General features: G+C 40.9%; 2 protein-coding genes across 4 annotated transcripts in view; one reads left to right on the top strand and one right to left on the bottom strand.

The window, feature by feature from the left end:
• Nucleotides 1-106: 106 nt before the first annotated feature.
• On the bottom strand, nucleotides 107-6,092 carry DNAJA4 (DnaJ heat shock protein family (Hsp40) member A4). The gene is made up of 7 exons (XM_026038644.1): nucleotides 5,865-6,092; nucleotides 4,232-4,412; nucleotides 3,182-3,286; nucleotides 2,156-2,383; nucleotides 1,846-2,076; nucleotides 1,222-1,322; nucleotides 107-1,135 (listed from the first exon to the last, which is right to left on the bottom strand). The coding sequence occupies exons 1-7, from the start codon at nucleotides 5,994-5,996 to the stop codon at nucleotides 917-919; spliced, it is 1,197 nt and encodes a 398-aa protein (XP_025894429.1). The 5' UTR covers nucleotides 5,997-6,092; the 3' UTR covers nucleotides 107-916.
• A 615-nt stretch (nucleotides 6,093-6,707) lies between these two features.
• The window catches only part of ACSBG1 (acyl-CoA synthetase bubblegum family member 1), a 32,968-nt gene continuing 16,346 nt past the window's right edge, over nucleotides 6,708-23,329 (top strand). The window contains exons 1-3 of one of the 3 annotated variants that reach the window (XM_026038625.1): nucleotides 6,708-6,739; nucleotides 9,604-9,704; nucleotides 17,890-17,972. In XM_026038625.1, the coding sequence (XP_025894410.1) occupies nucleotides 6,719-6,739; nucleotides 9,604-9,704; nucleotides 17,890-17,972 (205 nt within the window). In that variant the 5' untranslated portion in view covers nucleotides 6,708-6,718. Of the gene's footprint in view, nucleotides 6,740-7,930; nucleotides 8,018-9,603; nucleotides 9,705-11,430; nucleotides 11,555-17,889; nucleotides 17,973-23,329 lie in introns of those variants that run through there. The other 2 variants (XM_026038624.1, XM_026038626.1) reach the window with 2 other exon arrangements.

Below are 23,329 nucleotides of genomic sequence, written 5' to 3'. Positions count from 1 at the left end.
ATCCTTCACTGGTGATTCTGGGGGTAACTATCTGACTTCAGCAGGGAAGGGCAAGGGGAAGCTGTTTACCAAACCAAGAAAAACAAAAAGGGGGGAAAAAACAGTCTAATTATTTTACTAGAGTACAATGAGGAAGTGGGGAGGCCGGAGATATTTTATGACAGTTAAGATCTGACTCTCCCACCTTCAACAGGAACAAAATAGTCTCTGCCACAAGAATAAATAGACTGAGATTCAGAAAGGTCAAGCTTACTTAATATTAAGATGGAAGTGATTTAAGAATAATGAAATGGTGCACTACATGTGTAAATTATACTTGTAAGGAACAGAACTGTTAAAGAAGTAGCCTTCCCTGATCAAGTCTACTGCAAGGAAAGAAGAGTACAGTTAAGTCAAGAAGGGAAGAGCACAAGTTTCCTTCTTTGAAGAAAGCACRGAAAGCAATTTAACAGTGACAGGGGATGACACAGGTAAAGTCTAACCTTAAAAGGGGCCTAAATAKGATTCTATAGTGGGTAAGAATATGATAAATGTGAAGAATGCAGTTTATTAGAAGTCATTTATGCTATCTTTTATTCTATGAAATTAATTTTCCAGTATGAAAATATTTACATAAGACACTCCACTTAGCTCTTATGAATATTGCAAGTCTTATATAAATAGCATAGGTGAAATAAATTGAGAACCTTTACAGCAAAGGAAGATGTATACCAACTCAGTTGGTTCTCAGCTGTGTAACATTGGCCTTATATATAAAGACTACAAGAACACAATATAAATTAGTTACAAAAAAAGTGATAGTGACAGCGCAGCAACTCAATTTGCTGAACACAAAACCCACAAGCAGTGGCTATTACAGCCATGCAGTTTTCATTGTGAAAATTTACATTTTAGATGACACACATTCCACCTTGCTTTAAGATGTTTGACACTGTACTCCTGTTCTTGGGCCCTCCTCATCTTCTTCATATGCTTCTCCCCCACTGTTACGGTAGGTTTGCTCACTTGGATCGAAGTCTTCTAGGTCAACTTGGTCCATGTCATCTGTGATCATTACATCTTCTCGGGGAGGAAGCAGAGCCTCCAGCAGAGATAGTTTCTCCCTTGGAAGCCAGTAGTGCTCTGGGAACTGGACCTGCAAGGAATTTTTTTCCCCCCCAAAATGAATAGATGCCTTTTATGATAAATCATTTGCTACAGAAGAGCAAACAGTCAACTTACCAAGAACTGTATAATTAAGCTGCCTTTGTCCAGTGGAGATTTATAGATAGGCATCCCTTCATTCTGGATGCACTTCAAGTCACCATGTTTTATCACTTCACCTGGACACAGATAAGAGCTTTAAGTAATCTTAAATGTATTTCATAACCACAAAATTTTAAAAAGCTTGTGTCCCTAGAGCATCTAGGGGATATTCCAAAGCAGCCAAGAGAAATCATAATTAGAAAAAAAATAGAAACATGCTATAGAGACTACACAAAATKATCTCATCTAGGATTTATCTTTCCACTAATACAAGAGAACTAGCTTCTCTTAGCACAGCCTTCAGACTGAATTAATTATGAAGTACAGCTCAAGTTCCTGGAATCCTGAGTTTTTCCCTTGTCACTCCACCAACAGAGGTAGGTTTAAGACCTACATGAAGTTTTGTGCATGTAAAGCTTACATATAGCTTTAGCTGTCTGCATATGCAGTGTTTTGGAAGGAGTGGCAAGAATGATAAAGGGCTCAGTGAATTAACTGACTTTAAGCACCAGCTGAATTTGTTAGCTGCTGAAAACATGTTCCAGTACAATGAAACTTTAAGCAAGCAGTCTATATAGCATCAGAACCTGGAAGGCCTACCTGGTCTAGATGTTATTACAAGGACTCTGTTATCAAGAGTTTCAATGGTCTTTTTGAAGCCGCATAAAGCCTCTGAGAGTTGAATTCTCATTTTTGTAATTAAGTCATGCCCTCGCCTCTGAAAGACACTATGATCCTTCTGATCAAGCACAATTATAACATCACCAGGCTCCAGATCGGGCTCCTGATCGCCTTCTCCATGAAATACTATCTTCTGACCATCTTTCATACCTAGGAAAAGGAAAATACATTTTCTCTCTACAGAAATATTAGACTACAAACACAGACACAAAAAATATACAAGTCTTACCTTTATCAACATGAACTTCTATTATCTTTTTCTCTCTTACAACCTTACAGCCATTGCAGGTGTCACACCTGTCCTTTGGATTTATTCTTTCACCTTGGCCTTTGCATTCTGGACACACAGTTTGGATTTGTTGTACCATACCAGGTCCAATCTGCTGAACTATAACTTGCATTCCTCTTCCTTTACACACAGGACACTTTTCTACAGATCCTTTCTTTCCACCATAACCTTCAAAAACAACAACATCATCATCAAATCTGATCTCAGTCTCAGAGGAGAGAAAAAACAGGTGCATTCATTCAACAATAGTCTACAACTCATTGGAAAACCACAGTTTTTAGCTTTGAGAGAACTTTTGATGTTGCTTCTACACAAATTGTTGTATATTTCCAATGTAACTGGAATTTAGTTTCCAAGACAAAATGTGCCCTAAAATTTAGAGTTTCTACAGGCAAAATAGAGCTTTTTTTTTTTGAATGTAGTATTTCATTTTGCTTCCTCCACTCAATGCATTTTGGTTTTCAAGGAACTATCAGCATACTGACTTCAAGAGACACATGTTCCATTAATACTTTGTAAAGGATGTTGGCTAAAAATTTAATAAACTACTAAGATGTAAGATCTCATTAAAAGCTACCTCAACATGAGGAGTCATTGGAGAGACTTAATTTTAAGTTGCATAACATAAGCAAGATTTCTACCCACAGCAATTCTAAAAGGAGGCTTTAACAAAACAGCTGTTACTAAACCTACAAATTAAGATACTCTTAATTAGGATGCCCTTCATCATCATTCCCAGGGACTTCAAGACTGCTATTAACTAGTTTTGCACTATGATGTTATGAAGAAATCGCCTAATTCCTGGATAAGTATAGGCAAAAACAGTCTAAAGGCTAACTATATACCCTGCAGACATTCAGAAAGTCACTTTGTTTCCTTCCTCCCCTACCTATATACATATATATATACACATATATTTGGGGAGGAGGGCAGGAGATAAAGAGTGTTCGAGACCACTTGTTTTACCTTCACATTTGGAACAAATTACGTTCTTTTGCAGTGCCAGTTTCCTTGTAATACCATTATATAAATCTTCCAGAGATACACCTAACTGGTGCACAACATTCTTGCCTTAAAGGAAAAAGAAAGATTAGTTTTGGTTCAGCTATTATGAGGACTAATGTTTATTTAAAAGTTTCTACACTTGTTCATACATGCACAGTCTCACTGAAGAACTGTAAAGTTCATTCCAAACTTTCAATAGAGCTCAGCCCCTTTAAAGCATGTGCARTATCAGCTTCCAGAACTACACCCACTAAGGTCAGAACATAAAGTTTAGCTGCAATTAAGCAAAGCATCATTAAAGCCACTTGAGCCCTCCTTTTGGCCCTAATTTCATAAGCTTAACCGAAACAGCAAGATGTAAGGACACTACCAGCTTTAGTTCTAGACAATTTAGACATTGCTATTATGCCTACCTATGTATTTCCATGCCACTTTGTAGCATGACTTTAAAAGATTTTGCAGCAATTTACCACTTGCTCTTTCAACAAAGATGGAGGATGGAAAAAGAAACTGCACTGTGCTTTTGGCAGCACTTTGTACTTAATTTCATATTTTTATGTGGTATTTTCCCCACAAACTTATATAGTGTTATATCTCATGAAAACATTTAAGTTGATGGTGTCCTTTGAAGCAAGTCACCCAAAGCATTATGAGCAAGTGAGGCAAAGATCTGTAAAGAACATAACTTAAAACATGTGAGCTGCTCTAACCATCTCTTAACCAATAGCCTTCCCCCTCCCCTCCAGATTAAATACCCATTTTGTTAAAATACCGATTTTAACAAAAATGAACAGAAGAGCTGATCATAAAGATTGCTATGGCTGTATCACATTATCATCCATTTTATTATAATCTTATTACTAATAACAACTAAAATTATAGCTTACTTGATCTATGGCAACTAATAATAACCACACTATGTGCACTTAGCAGAACAGCAGTACCACAGCACATGTGTTTTATGCTTAAGTGCATGGTTAGAGTTTCTAGAACTTGTTTAGAACTGTGTACCTCTTCTCTCTCTATTCATTCGGCCTCCACCACCAAAGAACATGTCAAAGATGTCCATGGGTGAAGAGAAGCTGCCGCCACTCAGGCCTCCTTCTTTAATAGCCTGCTCCCCACCCTGGTCATAGAGGTCCCTTTTCTTTGGGTCCGACAGAACTTCATATGCCTGGGATATGAGTTTAAACTAAAAAGAAAAAAGAAGTTCTAAACAACTATGACCAAGAGGAAAAATAACCCTCTTAYACACAACTGGATCTTCAGATGGATTAGCTATGAGATTTTCTTGTAGCAATTTCCCTTTTTCCAAGGGGAACCTCCCTAAACAAACATGTAACAGACTTTTGTCCAGGAGGACCACCCCATTCCTCCCTCCCCCCAGCCCACACAYCACAAGTGAACCAAGTTCAGTCATATCTAACTTAAAAGCATACACAAACTATAGCTCTTTGATCATGGTGTTAGTTGCAGCCATTACACAGCTCTGACAAGGCCCTGCTGGAAGGGATTCAATACTACCCCTTAGTCTTGGGGATTTCCCCCTGGCCACAGCAGTACCAGCCACTCTAGTACTGCTACACAGGATCCTTCACRGCAGCTCTGCTGCTATATCCAGCTAAAACTAGAAAGAGATTTAACCTTAAGTGACCAGATACTAGTGTTGACTACTAATTGCAAATAGAAGCATTCAAGAACAAAATGCCGGCTTTATCCCCAAAATTAGACTTTCTTTTTAAAGCTATCAAGGGTTTTCTTCTGTTGCTGAAGTGAGTGATTCCAGTTTGAATGWGAATTACTTATGACTGGGTAAACTGGTAAATAAACCAAAAATGAAAGCTGGAAGGTTTAGTTTTGCACTGCAGAAACAAATAGTTTCTGCTCCTATTTAAGGCATTAATGAGGCTATCATTCAAGTTTAATTAGTTTTCTCTCACTCTCCAAATATGGCACTCCTTTATCTTCTTGGGCAACAGAGGCAGGCAAGTGCCCCTAATCACATGTAAGACTTTTTTCTGTAAATGGTTCACCTCCATACTGTCCAATGTCTTCTTCTGGACTGTTATCTTCTACATCTGCATTCCCAGTTCCCTGAAAAACTTCCCTGTGTTTGGGAGCACAACTCCATCCAGCACAATCCCAACACACAGGGCAGCCCATGCAGCCAGTGCCAGCACTGACCTTCATAGCAACTGATACAGCATGAGGGCCATCAGGACACTGGCAAGCACTTCATCYTTGCCTGTTTTAACGGGCATCACCCCTAAGAACTGCCACCCATCTGCAGCTGTAAGCCACAAGGGCACCAGTAGAAGCTGTGCTCAGGAAAGGGGGAGCCAATGGGCCCAGTTCTCCTTTAGGCCTCGGTGCCTGCCTGCTATCACCAGGCYTTACTGCCAGGCTCCACGCTCGCTGCAGAGCAGGAATCTCCAKTGAACTGCACTATACTGCAATAAGAGCCACACTTTGGGCCGAAGGGGAATTTAACCCGAAATAAAGGGAGGTCCTGGGCAGGCGAGCAGGGCCCAGGTCCGCGCCGGCCCGGCCCCCGCCCCCGCAACCCGCCCGAGCTCCGCCTGCTGCGGGCGCCCATCTTGAGGCCCGGGCCCGCTCCGCGCTGGCCGCCCCGGTGCGCGCCTACCCGCTCGCCCTCGCTGGGGTTCTTGTCGGGGTGGTACTTGAGCGCCAGCTTGCGGTAGGCGCGCTTGATCTCCTCCGAGGAGGCATTGGGCTTCACCTGCAGGATGTCGTAGTACTCCGTCTCCTTCACCATGGTGCCTGCGGGCGGGAGCACTGCGCCCGTTAACGGCTGCCGGCGGGGAAGGCCGAGACCGCCTCGCCCCCCCCTTCCCCTCCCCAACGGCCGCCCCTCTGCTCCGCCCCGCCCCAACGGAGCGCGGCGGCGCCCCCCTCCCTCCCTCACCGGCGCGGCCGCCCCGCTGCGCTGCGCCCGCCGCCGCCGCGCCGCTCACTGCAAAATGGGCCCCGCCCCGCCTCTCCCGCGCTTTTATACCGGCCCCGGCCGAATCTTCTGGAATGACGCCGCCCTACGTCACCGCTCTGGAACGCTCTAGAAGTCCCGCGCGTGACGTCACCGCCCGGTAGAGCCGCGGGAGGGGGCGGGGCCTCCGCTCCCTTCTTCCGGCGGCGGCTGCGCTCTGCGCGGGGCGGCATCAGATAAGATGGCCGGCCTCCTCCCGGCTCGCCCGGGCCCGGGCCAAGCGGCGGCCTCGGCGTTTGGGGCCTGGCCGGGAGCGCCCGCCCGCCGCCCTTCTGAGGGCACGGACACTGGGGAGGAGGCCGSCCGGGGCGCCGGTTACTGGGGGGAACAACAGAAGGAGCCGGTGCGGAACGTCGTAACGTGTCTGTGCAGAGGCTGTGCGGAGTAGGGACAGGCCGGGTTCAAGTTTAAGATCAACAGAAACCCTTGCAAACGTACCCACTTGAGTGGAAAAAAATAAAAATCTGTCACCCAAAGATTGCAGTGTTCCAGGAATGGCAGCGGGAATGGAGCAGGTAAAAAAAAAAAAAATATAGAAGGTAAAAAAAAAAAAAATATAGTTCAAACCACATTAAAAAAATGGTTGGAAATTACATTTTTTTGCAAGCAAAATTATCAACATTAAAATATATTAATCTATATTTTGCGATTCCAAATTTATATTGAAAAGTAAGTGTAGAAAACATAATATCAGAATGCAACTTGTTAATTTGTAAATCTAGAAGCCTATACTTTTTTGAAGAGACACCAGTTTATTCTAGTGATGGTATTCACCTTAAAAATAAATAAGCTATAATGTTACAGTGCCGGAGATAATATTCTCCGTTTTAAGAATAGATGATAAAGATGTTAATAGCTTTAGAGCAGCTGAACATTTTAGCAGGTGGGAGAGTTTGTGAGTGCAGTGAAATTCACTGAGATGGATTTCAAAGGTTAATTTAAAACAATTGTAAAGAGCTACCCGATAGCTTCTGTGAGTAGAAACCCTCCTATTAGTATAAATACATATTGGTAAAGTTGAAACCAAGAGTTATGGGTAGTTTCTCACTAGCCACAGCTGTAGTACCCTGCCAAAAAACTGCCTGGTATGTGTGTGTCTTTGCTGGTGAGCACTGGGTCTGTCGCTTGGTTTACTTTCCTCTCACTTTATCAGAGTGAGCTATCAGGTTATATTTACCTGTGACTGTCTTCAGTATCAGGTATTTGTTTTCTCAGTGTTGTGTTCCAGTTGGGACACCCAGCTCGTTATTTATTTAGAGAATTAGTGGGAGAAGTGGTAAGGTAGTAGGGCTTGGGTTTAGGGTAAGTACAGGAGTTACCAGTTTGTCGGTCTGTTTTTCACCTCACTTGCACCTCCTGCATCCCTGCAGTCTGAGAGCTGCCCAGGGGAATAGGATCCTGCTTCAGCTCTCCGAAATGTTTCCTGTTTGCCAGTGGAGAAAGGAGAGGATTGCTGCACMGCTGATTTAGCTCCATGCCACTGCTCACAATAAGTGGTAAATGCAGTGCGTTCCTTAAACATGCAGACGTGCTGTTTGGCAATTACAGCACTGGTTGCACTATCTGCTTGGCTACCCCAGTGACAGGGGTAGGTGACATGGGGGGTGTGCCTATGTTTCTTCTGCTACACCTTGCCTCCTAAGGGTTTGTTCCTACTCTGCAGATGCTTTCCTCTTTCTCAGATGACCATCTTGACTCTTCTTTCCTTCCTGCTGCCTTGCAGTGCTCTGGATCGCCTCACTTTTTACTCGCCAAGTACCGGATTTGCACGTATGTTTAAACAGAAAAGCAAGGTGAGGAGTGCTGTTCTTTGCAGGTGGGCAGGCCTGGGCTGCGAGCAGGGTCACTTAGTTCCTACTGCTTTTTTTTTTTTTTTTTAATGTAACCATCAGAGAACGCTGCATTTTYATCTAAAATGGGTATCCTCACTGCTGCCATAAACACTACCTACCACCTGGCCTGTGGCAAACACAGCATCTTCATGTGCTGCGACCAGTGTGTGTTTCTCCTTTAATCTCTGCTGTACAAAATGCTCTTAAATAAATCTCCTTGTCTGTATTTTTTTTCTTTTATCTGATCAAACACCACCTCTCATAAATTACGTCTTCTAAATAGCAAAGCTGTTATTGCAAGCAACATCTCAGAGGCCAAGATGCAAATTGCTGCTGACATGAAGAGCTGAGTTGCTGCTTCTTGCAGCATTCCTGGGTGCTTTTAGGATGCTTTTGTTGTTGGCACTGAAGGAGCTTTGTGATTTTTTTTTTCTGATTTGACTGATTAGAAAACAGAATTCACTATTTTTTCACTCTTTTTCCTAGAAAGCAGAATTCACTGTTTTAAAGGCAAAATGAAATTCTCATTGTTGTGACAGGGCTAATGAGAGAAAACACTTTTAAAGGGGGTTTGCTACTGAAAATTTGAAATATTGATACATGWAGCTGATTATGATGGTGAGTTTTGTGGCATAAACTGTGTTTTTCTTGATGAATGTACATGAAGTAGTGTTTCTATTATAGCCTAGATATGTTGATAGAGATTTGCTTTGGTTCTGTAAGTACAGGGTGACACAGCTGAGGTAGAAATTACACTTTTTTTAATCTGAACTTCTTCATAAAGAGTGTGTGTTGAGTTTAAACAGGCACAGCTTGTCTGGGCCTTCTCATTTTGGAATCTGCTCTCATCCTSTGCTGCTTGGCCCGAGTTAGCAAAGATTTTTTGATCTTTAAGATATGCTTTGAGACTCATTTGTTTAGTAAGACTTAATGCAGCTACAGCCAAAATCATCTTTGCAGAAATGTTTGGGTTTTTCATTAGTAGATTTTATTGTTCACAATTTTGCTTGAACTCTGGAATCTGCTCTAGTTCAAGAGGAAGTGCTGAGTTAGCTATATTTTTATTTTGGTTTAAATATTTTAGAGACCAAAATTTAATAAAAGAAGCAAAAGAAAAGTTTTTTTTTGTTTTGTTTATTTGCTTGTGGGTTGGTTTTTTTTTGGTAAAAGTGATATGTAATCACGGTAAATGAAATAAATAGCCATTCAGGAAAACAGCAGATAGAGAGTTGGTGTTATTAGTAGCAAGCTGGAAAACTGCCAGGCTGTAAGAGGACTGATGCCGTGGTGTCATTTTTATGACAAAGTGTCATAAAGTCTTTGAAATAGAAACTGTAAAAGTAGCAGATATTTTGCTGGGGTTTTTTTTTTTGTTTGTTTGTTTTTTTTTGGAGGGGGGGCAGGCTGGCTGCTGGAAGTCCAGAGTAACAGTAGGACTTTCAGCTGAATATCACACTTGTAACAGAAAACACTGTTTAACACTCTTAGGTTTGTTACCAATTAAAGAATTTAAAACTACGGGCCTGTAACTGAGCTGTTTGCTGCAGGTTTGTTTGGTGATGCAAGTTAACAACCCACTTGAACGAAGCGGGCCGAACAGCCAGGAATATCCATTACAGACACCCTTCACCATCTGTTTTAAAGAAATGTAAGTTTCCCAGGAGAGCAAAACCCCTCTTTTCTTCCAAGTGAGGGCATGAGGGAGCGCACAGCCCTGTKATCTCATGTTCCCATAGCGGTGATGTGATTTAGACCTGAGATATCCTGACCTGAAGGGGTGCCGTGTACTCCTCCCACGCTGAGCCTGATCTCTGTGTCGCAGTTCAGCTAGTGACTGACCATGGAAACAACATAGCTTTGTTTTGGCATCTGTAATATTTCTGTTTGGGATCTTGTGACAGTGCAAGTTTGCAGGGGCAGTGTCTTTAACACAAAGCGTCAGTCACTAATTCCTCAAAGGTACCAATCGTAATTGTGCAGCAAAGGGTGTAAACACTACATGGGCTTTATTCGTCTCCTAAAATTACCCTCATAACTTCGTGAGCTTGTCACAACCCAGAAATGTTCACCTATAACTGGAAAGAGCAGCCCGTCCCACTGCAAACATTCAGTCTGAGTCTTAACGCAGTCCCATGCTAGCTGCATACAGATGGATAGAAGCGTGAAAGAAAGTGGCTATGCTAATGGCATCCTGTAAACTGCAACTTGTGGAATCATCTAAAGGTGCAGACTGTTCATTACTGAACACTGCATGTTAGCCATCCTTACTAGGATTTATTATTTAAAGAATACCTGGAATTGTTGCACCAAAACAGCACAGGCAAATCGAGTGCAGAGCATCTTGTTACAGTATCACACCCATTCATATCTCTTTCATTTCAAATTGTACYGTACAGAAGCAATTGTTTGTGGTACAATATAGACTAGAATAAAATACAGATCTTCATAGAAAATTAGTCTAAACTGATGTTTCCTAATCTTATATTAATCTGTTCACTATGGCTGTGGCTATAGGGTAAGTAAAGCACCCCCAAGCATGTTTTCTGGCCCGGAGGCCAAGTGGCACGGTACAGCTTGTATCCCTCTCCTCCGCCTTCAGACAGGGTGGTGATTAACTCAGCCTCCCAGGAACAGCCCCTGGCCTGGGTTATCCCCGATTTCCCCAGGCACTGCAGGGAAATGCCAGCTGGCAGAGTCCAGCACCGACCCAGGGAAAGTGCTCACAGTGGGTGGCTTGAGCCATTCCCTGGATCCATTTCATTTACTAGTATGGAAGTAGCTGCAGCGGCTAAACTAGGCTTTCCTATATACCCAGAGCAGTTTGTTCAGTTGTCTACAGAAGCTAAATATATGGTAGGTTGAGTTTGGTGAGTCGAAATTAATGAAGTGCTGATAGTTGGGACACTAGTGAAGTGAGTGCTTGGCCATCACAGTACAGAGTTGCATAGGTATCACTGAACTTGAAGGCATTTCCTAATGTAATTAATCTGCATTTTCTTCAAGAAAAAGAACTTTGCATAATAGCCTCTTTTGAAATTCAAGTTAAGAAAAGCACAATAGCTTCAGCTTCTGGGAACTGATTCGCTGGAAATCTTGGCAAAAGGGAAGATTTGCATCTTAAAGCATTGTAAACTCATTAAAATTCTTCTCATGGATAATTAAAGAAAACTAAATTAAAAGGAAAGTTTAGCAGTAAGCGGCTCACGGGAACTGCGACATTTCAAGCATGTTAAAATAGGAGAGAAATAGCTTCTGTACCAGTAGTCTCCTCCTCTTGTATTACGTTCTTTTGCCTTTTTTTTTTTTTAAACAAATAACCAATTACTGTTGGTTTCTTCAGTTGTCTAAGTCGCTTATTTATGCCTGACCCGCAGAGTTCTTGAGCGTATTTGTGAGCAGCTTTAGAGGGCTTCTCAGCATGCCTAACAGTGGAGAGATCCTTATGAAAAAATTACAAGATGAAAATGCAATGAACATTACAGAAAGCTATGAAAACAGGTAAAAAGTAGCTTAAGTATTTATATTAACAAACTAATTTACTGTTTTTTCACAACTTAAGTTTCTSTTTATTACCGCTGAGTTCCACAAGAATGTCTAATCCTTACTAYGTAATACAGAGCAAGAAGTGTGTTTTATTGAGGCTAAAATGAAAGAAAATTGTAACAGATCTAAAATAATTCATTCTATTCTAACGTGTAATATTGCTGCAATCCTAACAACATTGTTCCTATGGACTGTGCTGTTTTCATCTTACTTGCATATATCTAATTTCATGATGTTCATTTTATAGCACAGAGGTCCATAGACTCAGAAACCAGCTCTGCACAAGCTTGTGTATAGATAACTGAGTTATCAAAAGTTTATCAGTTTATATTTTATAATCAGTTTATGTTTATCAGTTTAGCTGCCATGGTTCAGCTGCTTACAGCTTAGCAAATACATGGAATTCTAGCTGAAAATCCTCAGCTAAAAACACTGGTAAGCTCCTAGACTCTTATATTCCAGTAAATTAAATGAACAATGGCTTTTAAAGCAATGGAAAAGTTCAGGTAGTCCAGAAAAAGCGAGTCACACTTCTGTGCGTCCACTCATGTGTTGCTGGTGTTAAGAGTAACGTTTAAGACTTTTAAAGTTCAATATCAGTTGCTCTTCACGTGTTACCCATCGTAATCCACTCTGTGGACTTTCAGAATTAGCCTAACTGCACCTATAGAATTGGTGCAGTTCTTCCCTGATGAATTTGGTGSAATAAGCCTTAGTTACTGATTTGCCCTTCCCTTTGTCAAGTGWTTGAGCATCTTCTTCCTATTAAGGGCAAGAAAATTTGTACCCAACCCACCTTGTAGAGCARATGGTGGAGGAGAAAGGTAAGTACCTTTCTCAGACTTTTAATGCAGGTTTATTTATTTTAGAATACAAATCTCTTTCTTAGAATAATTTCATAGAAAACAAAACAAAAAACCCTTGAGAAGTGTTAGAGGATAACAAGGATAAGGTAAGCCTTACTGGCCACTCTGTCTTAGGCAGCACACGAGAGAAAAACATTCCTTTTCTCTTGATACTTCGTCTTTCTAAGGGCTGCTTCTGTTAAAAGAAGCTCTCCTRTCTTTCTAGAGTCTTTGGAAAGATGCATTTTAAGGATAGAGGAGCAAATCATGGCAAACAATTTAACTTCTTAGGATGACAATATTGTTGAATACTAAGTGTTCATCCCCACAGAATGCATTATTGTAGCACATTGATACTTAGTTTTCTSTTAGGTCTAACTTCGTGTTTGTTTAGGTAACAACTTTCATGGTAYGTCACTTAGAAGTTTTACTTGACCCTCTCAGATCAATGGTTGGTTTGGTCCATTTTCATCATCAGGGCTTCTTCTACTGTGGATTTTGTTTTCCTGGACAAGCCTGCACTATCTTAGGTGCTAATTCTAGACTAACATTTTATGGAAAAGATTTTTTTTTCCTTGAACCTTAAAATAGCAAAAGCTATAATAGTCACTTTTGTATAATTTGCCAAAAAAAAAGTGCTGTATAACTTTCATCAGTCTATACAGACATATATGTTGACTCTTGAAAGTTACAATTTGGAGAAGTTAGTGAATTTTAATCTATGCATTGTTCTACCCTGGACATACTTGAGCAAGAAAAGGCTTCCAGGTTATCCTTATTAAAAAAAATGCTGAAAGAGATTTAAAAAGAAATAGTAATTTGCAGTGACATTAAGGTATTGCTGTAGTTTAAGCTTCCTGTATTTTGTTCTAAAAGGTTGTTTAGCATACGCTTTGTTTCTGGTTTTCTTTTGAAAAGGATGTGACAAAGACTTGAATTTGAAATGCAGTTGATGCACTCAAAGCCTTTGGAGTAAAGACTTCTTTGTTATTATTTTGGAAAAGTCTATGCATATTTGTTTTCCTGTCCAACAGCGTTGTCCTCCTGGAGTGGAGGTTTCAGGTTGGGTAGCAAATTTTATCCATTTATTTTGTTTCCTGAAAGCGAGGCTTCAGGGGAAACAAAGTAAGATTCTAGCAAAAGGGACAGAGATAAAAACATCTTTTATAAGGCTGAAATTGAATGACTGTGACCTCAGAAATGAGAAAGAAGGGAAATAATGAGTTCTGTATAACCAAACTTTATTGCATTCCCTGTAAATAGGCATATAGAGGCAGCTGCTAGAATATTTCAGCCTCAGGGCTGGATTTTTGCTGTGTAGGTCAGMACAGAGCAAGAAAATCTGTACCAAGGTCAGTGAAGGGTTGTAGTATGCTCCAACTGTTGAATAGTGCCTTTCTGCCTAAAAATGCAGATATATTGTTCATTTCTTCTCATTCACCCACATAGTTCTTAGCTATCTGTAAAACTCATTTGCTCACTAAACAAAATGGCCTAATTCTTGGAAATATTTAATCATAACAAAAAGAAAGGAAAAAAAAAGGTTGGGGTTTTTTACTCTTTGGAAATGAAGACAGGCTTTACGGGAAGTTGTGTGCCAACAATAGCATACACTGAAATAGGTCTCAGCTGTTAACTTTAGGCTTGTTCTGTATTAAGCTTTCGTGTTCCTTTTAAAAATATATTTGTATGGGGGAAAGTTACATTAGTAATTTGAAAGAGCGGTTTAGTTTACTCTCTGGAGGCTAATTGCTTGTCAGATCAGCTCTCCCTTTTTGTGAGGGTAAGAACACATCTCGGCTGATGTGTGGCCCCTTTTTAAACCTCATGAGGATGTGAAAGCTAATTGAAAACTGTCTCTAACCCATTCTTTGAGGACAACGAACAGGGAAAATTTAAATAGAGCCAATAAGGAATATATTATAATATTGCCCTACATTATAAAGGGGAATAATWAGTAAATAAAGGAGACTGGCTAGAGTAGACAGCAATGCCCCTGCAAAGTACATTGGACTAAGAGGTGGGGACCATTCGGGACTCTTTACCTTCCCAGTAGGAGGTAAGAAGAAGCAAGTAATAAGGTAGGAAAAAAAATGCACTGAATTTTTAGTGTTTTAATGGTGAGTCTTATCTGTTTTTTCCCTTACATAGTGGAAAAGGAGAAAGCATCATTAAAATGCCTCATGTAACAGTTCCCAGCTTCTCACAGCTTGGAGATGTCATGTTTGCTCATAYGTGATGTGAATCTTAGTCTGGAGTTTCTATTTAGCCGATGTGCGATMGAAGCTTTGCTACTATGTTCTTATATATTGATTTAAGTCTGAGTGACTTCACTGTCTAGAATTCTAGGACAGATCTGTGATTCTAGATTTATTCTGAGGCCTTCGCCTGTTATCCCCTTCCCAGACTTCTCTTCCAAAGTACCAGACTCAGCACTTGCAAGATTAATGCAAAATTGGGAAAGAAGAATTACTTGGAATGGGAGCCAGATGATGAGGTTTAGTTTCAGAGTTTCTGGGCAGAGTGTCAAGATCATTAAGGTTTCAGTGATTCCCACTGGTAATTTAACCGCTCTCTTCTTGTGGCCAAAAGACTTGTCAGATGATTTCTTAASGATTCCATCTTGTTTTAAAACGCCACAGTGAGCTGCTGGAAACACTTACACCCAATGCAAAGTACTTTGGAATGTGCAGATGCAGACCCGGGTTGTACTATTGAAAGCAGCTCTCATGTCGTTTAGTGTTAGTGGAATGTGTATTGCTAAGGTGTCCTGGAGAACATGTAACAAAAGCTTAGGGGAGGAAAAACAAAAAAAGTTGCCATTGATGGAAAACAGCAGCAATTATTTATGATACTGGTCACGAAGAATGAGGAAGCCAAAGGTAARCCCTGCTTGGAAGAAGGATTTCTTTTTACCTGCTTTATTATGAAGTTCTTAAGCAAACAAGCAAGCCTCATGTGTCAAGAGAGAAAATTCATCACGTTGTCCTCCGCAGAAGCAAGCAATGAAAGATGAAAACACAATTAAGAAGTTCTGCTTTGACAAAAAGCTGYATGTTTTCCAGTTTAGCCTCATTTTTGTGAAATAAATAAGGTTTATACTTCATCACTAGGAAAGCCTAAGACAACACAAATCGGACAAAGAAGTACTTGTACAAATAAGGGTTTGCAAGGTTGCTTGCTAAGATAAATACATGCACATTACAAAATATTTCTTTGGGCAAGGCAGCCAGMGAGAAGAGTTTAATTGCAAGGTTGGAGGCTGTGTTATAAGAAATACGCAGTAACACGCTTGCTGGCACTTGAAAGTAACCTGGTGAGTGAGCTTGTAAATGAGATGTAGAGGAACAGTTGAGCAGATTAAGGATCTACGCTGCTCAGGATTATGGTACAGGGAAAATACAAGTGAGCCTGCCTAGGAGCCTGAGTCTGGAAGCAGCGCTGCGAGAGCATTCCCAGAGGAGCTGCATGGATCCCTTCAGAAAAAATCATGTTAGTGGCAGAGGAATTGTGCTCAGAGAACACTATGACCAAGAAATCCCCCGTTATTGACTTATGTTCTTTGTCTCAGCCTATCTGCAGAAAAGTTTAGTTTGAGAGGAAAAAAAAAAAAAAAGAAAACAGAAGTCTTGCAATAGCTTGCAATAAAACTTGAGTAGTTAAGCAGGCAGGAACTGCAATATTATGGTTGACTATCTGGTTTCAACTCTGCACCTTAAATACATTGCTTCATTTAAAATCAAGCATTAATCTTGATTTCTTTGATAACRTATGAATACAGTGTCTTCAACAAAGAATGCTTCCTATAAGATAAACCAGACTAAAATTATTTTTTGTGCACAGAGCCCATATAGTACACAATTACCCGGGAATGAGACAAGAGCAAGATAGTGTGTAGTGGGAAAAGACACTTAGAAGCACCAGGAAAGGGAGGAGGAGATGACAGCTCCACCTGGAATCCAGAGAGGGTGGCTCTGGCTGCTACAGCAGCGGGCACTGGGTGAACWCACAGTCTGAATCCCTGACAGCTCAGCTGAAGGAAGCTCTTTATTCAAACTTTTTTTTTTTCCCCCTCAGCAGTTGTGATTTTCAGATTTTGGTACTTTGACTAGGTGTAGGCATTTAAAGAATTGCAACTAAATATCCGTAAGTTTAGATAAATAATTGTAGTGAATAACATTAACAAGGCACATATTGTTAATATATTAGTAGTGCTCATTATCATTTCATAAACGGCATGTGTTTATGCAATTTTGTAGAAAACGACTGAAAAACTGCTTTTGAAGTTGCTTGTTATTTTTATGGCAACTGGGAGGACCAATGTCTGGATAGTTTTCTTTATCCTGTGTTTTGAGTTAGTTTATCACACCGTAGAAGGAAAAGACTTCTTTGTTTTCTCTCAGGATTCTTCTGTTTTACCTGTTCAGGTAAATAAAGATGATCCAGACTTAAGGAATAAGGATGATCCAGACTTGTTCTTRGCCTGTGAAAATAGTTTCCCTCCCCTTGATCTATTAAATGAAGTCAGGTATATTAAAAAAGCTGTATGCTGAAGCTTTTAATGGAAAGAAGATGATTTCTTTCTGTGTCGTCAGGCTACTGGTATTAGCTGTGGATAGTATAGACATTAAATTTTTTTAATTATATTGTTTGCTGTATCATTTTTTTAATGTGTAAGGATTTTCATAAATAGCATAATGTATTTTAGCAATACATACTGTAGTGATTGCTCTGAATGAAGGCAATTTGGTGGCTTTATGTGGCCAATCATTTCCAAATGCTCAGTGCTACTTTTCATGTCGTGCTCATGTAATCCTTTGCACTGTTACCTAACAGGTTTCCTGTTTTGAGTTTCTTATCAGTGCATTAATCCTTGCCTGTTSGATTTCGCCAAGGAAGGTTAATTTCATGTAATAAAGAAAATCTGTTGTTTGTCAGGGATTACAGCAGGTCTTGCTAAGTTTTTGAGAAATATAATCTCATTACTATTTGGAACTAGATCTCCTTCCTTTCCTGTCCTCAGAAAAGCCCAACTTCAGACTTTCCATAAATATCAGCTGTGCYGATATGCAGGTACCACTGGAAGACAGTCAAGGTTAAGACTGATCGTTCTTTTTACTTGTACAGTTCATGGCCTCTTTGTTGCAATTCAGAATTAGTGTCTCCATCTATTAAATTCCATGATGCTGAATCTAAAGTCAAGTGAATAAAACAAGAAGGTGATCCTTGCTGACGGAAGGCATTTCACTCTCTGGTCTGCTTGTATTGGAGCTTGCAACCAAGAGGCAAATATCCTTTAATCCTCAGAGCTGTCTATTTTTCTGCTTTTTATATTTTTTGGCACTTTCCAGCTGTGTTCTTTTTTTGAGGGTGTCTTGTATATTGATTGCAGTGGACCAATGTAGCATTACTTGATAATGTTTTAATAAGTCTGTTTTCTTTTAGACCATTTACAGATGGGCAGACTGTCTCCAAAGCTTCACTGGTTCATTTTGAGAAGGCCCAAGATGAAGGCAAAGATCTAACTGGTAAGTGTACAAATGATCATTCAAACTGTTTTTAGAATTTGTTAATGTAATCTTTGTGTTTATTTTTGCAAATTCCAACTGATAGTTTTTAAGGACTGGAATAAGACATGGCAGTCAAAAATAAAATGTAATTGAAATTTGTCAGGGCAGCTGGTATTTTTTCAGAACCATTTTGTAAGCTTGCCCGAATTTAGTAGTGTCTTCCAGCTTTTATATTTGAGTTTTTTTTATATTTATATTTTATACTTGAATATTCCTGGGTAAAAGTGAAAAACAGCCTGATTGCATAAAAAACCTTACCAAGTGTGGTGGTATTTTTTACATCACAGCCTATTGTTAGCTGTTGGCTCTCGAGGGTTCAGCATACAGTGTAATAACTGCAGGCTGTAAATGAATATCTACACTTCGATCAGTTCTGTGTTACACTGTAGTATATTCATACAAGTGTAATTTTAAACCAGCAAGGCAATGGTAAATTAACCTAGCTGTGCTGCCATGCAGCTTAAAGCGGCAGTTACTGGCTCAATGTTCACCACTTCTTTGGAAGGTTTGTAGCCCTGAGGGAGCTCCCTGTTGCCTTGGTGAGACTGCTGCTAATGTCTAAATTTGCTTGTTTAAACAAGGTCTATTTGTAGTGTGAGACAATTGGAGAAGTGACTGCAAGCAGATCTTGTAGGACTGACATAGCGCTGTTGGAATGCCACATGCAGACTTCTTTATAAATAAACACATGTATACATATACACACACATATATATAAGCAATTCTTTGATGCACAGTAGGTTTCTTAACTTTTCAAGGAGTGAACTGCTGCGCATTTACTTTTCGGTAAAGCAGGAGAGTAATCTGGATGGCTGAAGGTGATAACTCAATTTTCAAAATTTCAGGGCATTTTTTTATTGAGCTATTTGAGAGACACATTGCATGTATAGATTATTTCTGAGCCTGTGATTCCTCAGAGTGCTTGCCTGTGTGCATGACAATGAGCCTGTGAGGACTCTGACCTATTTTTCTAAGAGAAGTTATCTGGGACACTGGTTACTGCCCTCAGTTATCCACCTTGCTGCTCTCACGGAGCTGCTGCTGGCTGCAGTTCACAATAATGTGCAGGGCTGCAAACCACAGTGCTTGGGAAGGAATGCACGTACCATGCAGCCGCTCCTGCAGTGCTGGCCACAGCCTCTGCAAGGAAGGTGGGGTGGACAACTAAAGGTAGAAGACATTCCAGTGGTTCMCTCATAATTTTCCTACAAGCACAAGTCAAACTTCATTTATTTTAATTAAGCAATCCCATTATTTGAATTTAGGTACGTTTCCAAATTGATGAATTGATGATTTTACTATTTAAGTTACCTCAGTCTTTTATTTAACTCTTGGAATCTGTCTACTATTTGTTACCCCTTGAAATGAGTAGCAATGTTAGACTTGGAAACACTCCTCATCTATAAAGATGCTGAGTGGAAAGTGAGGACTAATGTTGAAGACTCTCAGATATTTATAGAAATGGCCTAGTGATTAGATATGAAGTCTCTTGAGGGAGTGGAGTTCAATGTCTGCTTTGTATATCAAGAGAAAAGAAGGAGACTCTGATATTTCTAGTTGTAGAGAACTGTCTCATTTTATAATAGGTATATTTTGYAGCCTTAAAACTTCGTATTGTTTGGAATTCCTCCCCTCCCCATTATTTCTTGCAATTTGCAGAATCCCATTCTAGTGGAACCAGGCCAATTTTGGTTTTCCTAATRCATATATAAATCTAGAATAACCTTAGTGTTGGCAGCAAGCATCATGTTGGCTTAAAGCCACCGCAAGTTAAAAGAAAACTCATRTATATTAGTGGGTGGAAACCACAAAATACTGCAGCTTGGAAAAGGCCTCTGGAGAGCAACTAGTCCTGCTTCCTGCAGGGCTGTCTTCAAAGTTGAGTTGGGTTGCCCATGGCCTTGTTCAGTTGAGCTTTCAGAATCTCTAATCATGGAGGTTTTTTTTCCCATTTCTCCTCCCATTCCCTGTACTTGATTGCTCTCACTGATTTCATGTCAAATATAAGCTTCCTTAGTGCAGCCCATGCTTGTTGCCCCTTGTCTTTTCACTGTGTGCCTCAGAGGAGACTCCAGCCCTATATCCTCCCTTCAGTCTCCCTTCTGTGCAGACTGCAGTTAATTCCCCTCCAGCCTTTGTCTCCAGTTCTCCAGGATGAACAGACCCGACTCCTTCAAACTCTCCTCATGTGTAGTGTGCGACTGTCCCCTCACCGTCTGGATGGCCCTCCTCTGGGCTTGCTTCAGTTTTAAAAGGATCGCTCTTGCATGAGTCCTTTGGAAACTGCTCACCACTCTGGGTGCGGCCTCACGAGTGCTGAGTAGCAGGAATTAATCACTTCCCATGATCTACTGGCACAGACTTTGTGGCCTGGGATGCCTTTATATCCACAGGGACCTACTGCTGTCTCACATTCAACTTTATACCAGGAYCCCCAGGCCCTTTCTGCTGAGCCAGCTGCTATCCAGGTGCTATCCAGGTGCTCCGTTGTGCTGGCTTATCCTACCCCAGGTGCGGGATTTACCATTTCACCATTGCTCAACTCTGAGGTTTATGTCAGCCTAATCCTGCAGTTTGCTGAGGTGCAACCAGTGCCAGCCCTGCCCTTCAATGTGTTGACCAATTCTCCCAGTCTGGTGTCATCTTTGAAGCTGATGAGAGTGCATTCCACTGGCCAAGGGCTTAACGACATTGAACTTTGATCCCAGGATGGACCCCCAAAGAATGTCACTGTAATTGGCAGCTATCTAGACTTAGAAATGTTCATCACTATTCTTTGAAACTAATTATTCAGCCAGATTTTCATCCATCTTCCTGTCATCCACCCATCTGATTCTAACCTCCTTAGGTTGCCTTCAAGTGTGCTATGGGAGACCTCRTGAAATACTGCTGTGTCTTCCCCCGCTGCTCCCACCTCAGCTACAGAGCCAGTCATCTCATCGTGGATGGCAATCGAGTTGGTCAGGCATGATTTTACCTTGGTGAATCTGTGCTGGCTGGTCCTGGTCGCCTACTTCAAGCTAGAAATGATGAAAAACATTTTGCCTGAGAATTTGTTTGATAACCTTCCCATGGATTGAAGGGAGTCTGAGTGGCCTTTAATTCCTGGATCCACTTTCTTCTCCGTTTTGAGGATGAGGATGACATCTGCCTTCATCTAGGCACTGGGGACCTGCCTGGATTGCCTTGCCTTTCCAAAGACGATGGAGAGCAGCCTTGTGATGACCCTGGCCTGTTCTTTCAGGGTACTCTCAAATGTATCCRGTTGCGCCCGTAGACTTGTTTGTCCTGTTTGCTAAAGTGATCTCTAATTTGGTTTCCCTCTAGTGTAGGTAGTACTTCTCTGGCTGCCTTGGTATTCGGTGGCAAGACCAGCTGTCAGGCTTATGGGTACTGGGTTTTGGCTTTCCTACTTCTGTGCTGGCATGTCTGGGCAACGCTCCTGCAGCAGCATTTCCTCCTGCAGAGCTTGTTCCTGATTACACCCTCCACACACTTCCATTTTTGAGCAACGTAATCAATTTACGCAGTGTCACTGTTGTTTTGAAGCGTGTTTTAAACTTAATAGCATGTTCTGCTGCTCYGCTCCCTCCCTGCCAGCCTGGAGGTTCTTGCATCTGTGGAACAGTGTATTTTATTGCCATTTATGTAGATTCCTTTCTGTTCTACTGGAAAAAATACAACAAGCTTCCATATACTGATTTTTTTTTTCTGTTGTTTTTGGCTAATTAAAAACCAAAATAATCTATTCATGATATCTTTTCTGTTTGAGAGCTTAAAAGTTAAAGGCAACTTTAGTGTAGAAAACTGGTATTATAGCAAAATGCCCCCCTGAACTGAGGCAGGGGAAGCATCAAGGAAAGCTGCTTCCTTCTTTTTCCCTCTTTAATTCCAAATATATCTTGAGGAGGAAAAAAAAAAAGGAAAAAAAGTGAGTGCAGAGGAGGAATGCTATGTGTGTTGTAGGAGGAATGCTGTGTGTGTAGTGTCAGCAGAAGGAGATGCCATCATAGCTGTGGAATCCCAGATGATGACTGTCCGTAAGAAGCACCTCCAGCAAAGAGCTGGGTACCTTCCTTGTCATTAGATGAAATCAGTACTTTGTAGGAAGTGACRTATAATCAAGTTACTGTTTTGTGGGTTACAACTCAGTTTCAGGCAGAAGTTAAATTACTGTTTTAGTTGCTGCTTTTCAGGAGACATCTGCAGAGCCGCCGAGCAGGGCCATCTGTAGCCTCCCTGTTTGTTTACTGTCTGCAAGGTGACCTTGATGCTTTTGCATTTTGTATGGCTTCCTCCGTGAACATCACAATTCATTTCCATTCCCAAGTCCATTCTGGCAGTCACTGGAACTTGCAAGGGAAGTAGTGAACAAGAGAGAAGGTTTCATTCATGGATAAGTCTTCCTGGATAAATGTTCTTTGTTTTGTTGTTTGTTTTTTAACTGGYATGTCATCTCCCTTATACATCACAATGGTCCAGCAGTTTCAGCCAAAACTGATTATTCAAGTGAAAAAATATGAAGATTTGATATTTGTCTCTTTGTTTAAAACAGTTTTTTAGTATCCAGGCTGAGAGAAAAGGCCTGTATTGTGTCACAACTGCTCAGTTATGCCCTGTGGAGTAACAAAAAATGATCAGATGGGCTAGAGCAATTCCTCAGCAAAACTGCAGCATGGTTTTCCTCTTGCGCACTGTGTGTATGAGACTTCTCTGACCTGCCTCTTCCTTCACGAGCAAAGCAGTGAATTGGGGACCATTTAGCTGAGTTGTGGAATTCCTSTTTAGAGGAGAATGTCAAGGGGAGGAAAACAAAAGCACTTGGAGGCCCAGTGTCAAGGTCAAAGAATATTTATCTGAATAAAATCTCTGYTCTTTTTGTTGGGTCTGGGGAGGTCATTCTCTTTGGAAGTAAGCTTTTTCTCACCACCTCTGGCACTGCATGAATTTACAAGAGTGACAGGAGCCAAGGTCACATATTAGTGAATTAAAAAGCATTTAGGGTGAAAATGTAATCGAAGTGAGAGGAAGGGAACAAATCTTCCTTACTTGCATTTAGGGTACTTTCAGTTTGGCTCTGCTTTAGCATGTAATGCTGGAATCAGGGCTTATTTTTTCTTATGCTCTCAGTAAACTTATGGGTGTATCAACATTCATAGTGTATTTAAAGGATATTTATTTTGATTTCTACTTGGGTTTGAATCGGTTCTGAGTTAATTTCCAACCAAGACATTGCAGTTTAGCTTGCAGGTGCCAGCTACACAGGGCACCTGTTTTGCTTTTCCGAAAAGGGGTAATCATTTCAATCAGTGTTT

Source organism: Nothoprocta perdicaria, unplaced genomic scaffold (genome assembly GCF_003342845.1).
Source record: "Nothoprocta perdicaria isolate Ctin4 unplaced genomic scaffold, notPer1 scaffold_214, whole genome shotgun sequence".
NCBI classification, from domain to species: Eukaryota; Metazoa; Chordata; class Aves; order Tinamiformes; family Tinamidae; genus Nothoprocta; species Nothoprocta perdicaria.
Note: the sequence above shows the minus strand (reverse complement) of the source record. Positions and strands in the feature narration are given on the sequence as shown.

Bases quoted from the DNA above. Each gene is read 5' to 3' on its own strand.
- DNAJA4 (XM_026038644.1), bottom strand. From the start codon at position 5,996: ATGGTGAAGGAGACGGAGTACTACGACATCCTGCAGGTGAAGCCCAAT. The intron at 4,413-5,864 runs GTAGGCGCGCAC...TTTTCTTTTTAG, and splicing joins ACCCCAGCGAGGGCGAGCGG to TTTAAACTCATATCCCAGGC. The intron at 1,136-1,221 runs GTAAGTTGACTG...AATTCCTTGCAG, and splicing joins GCTTAATTATACAGTTCTTG to GTCCAGTTCCCAGAGCACTA.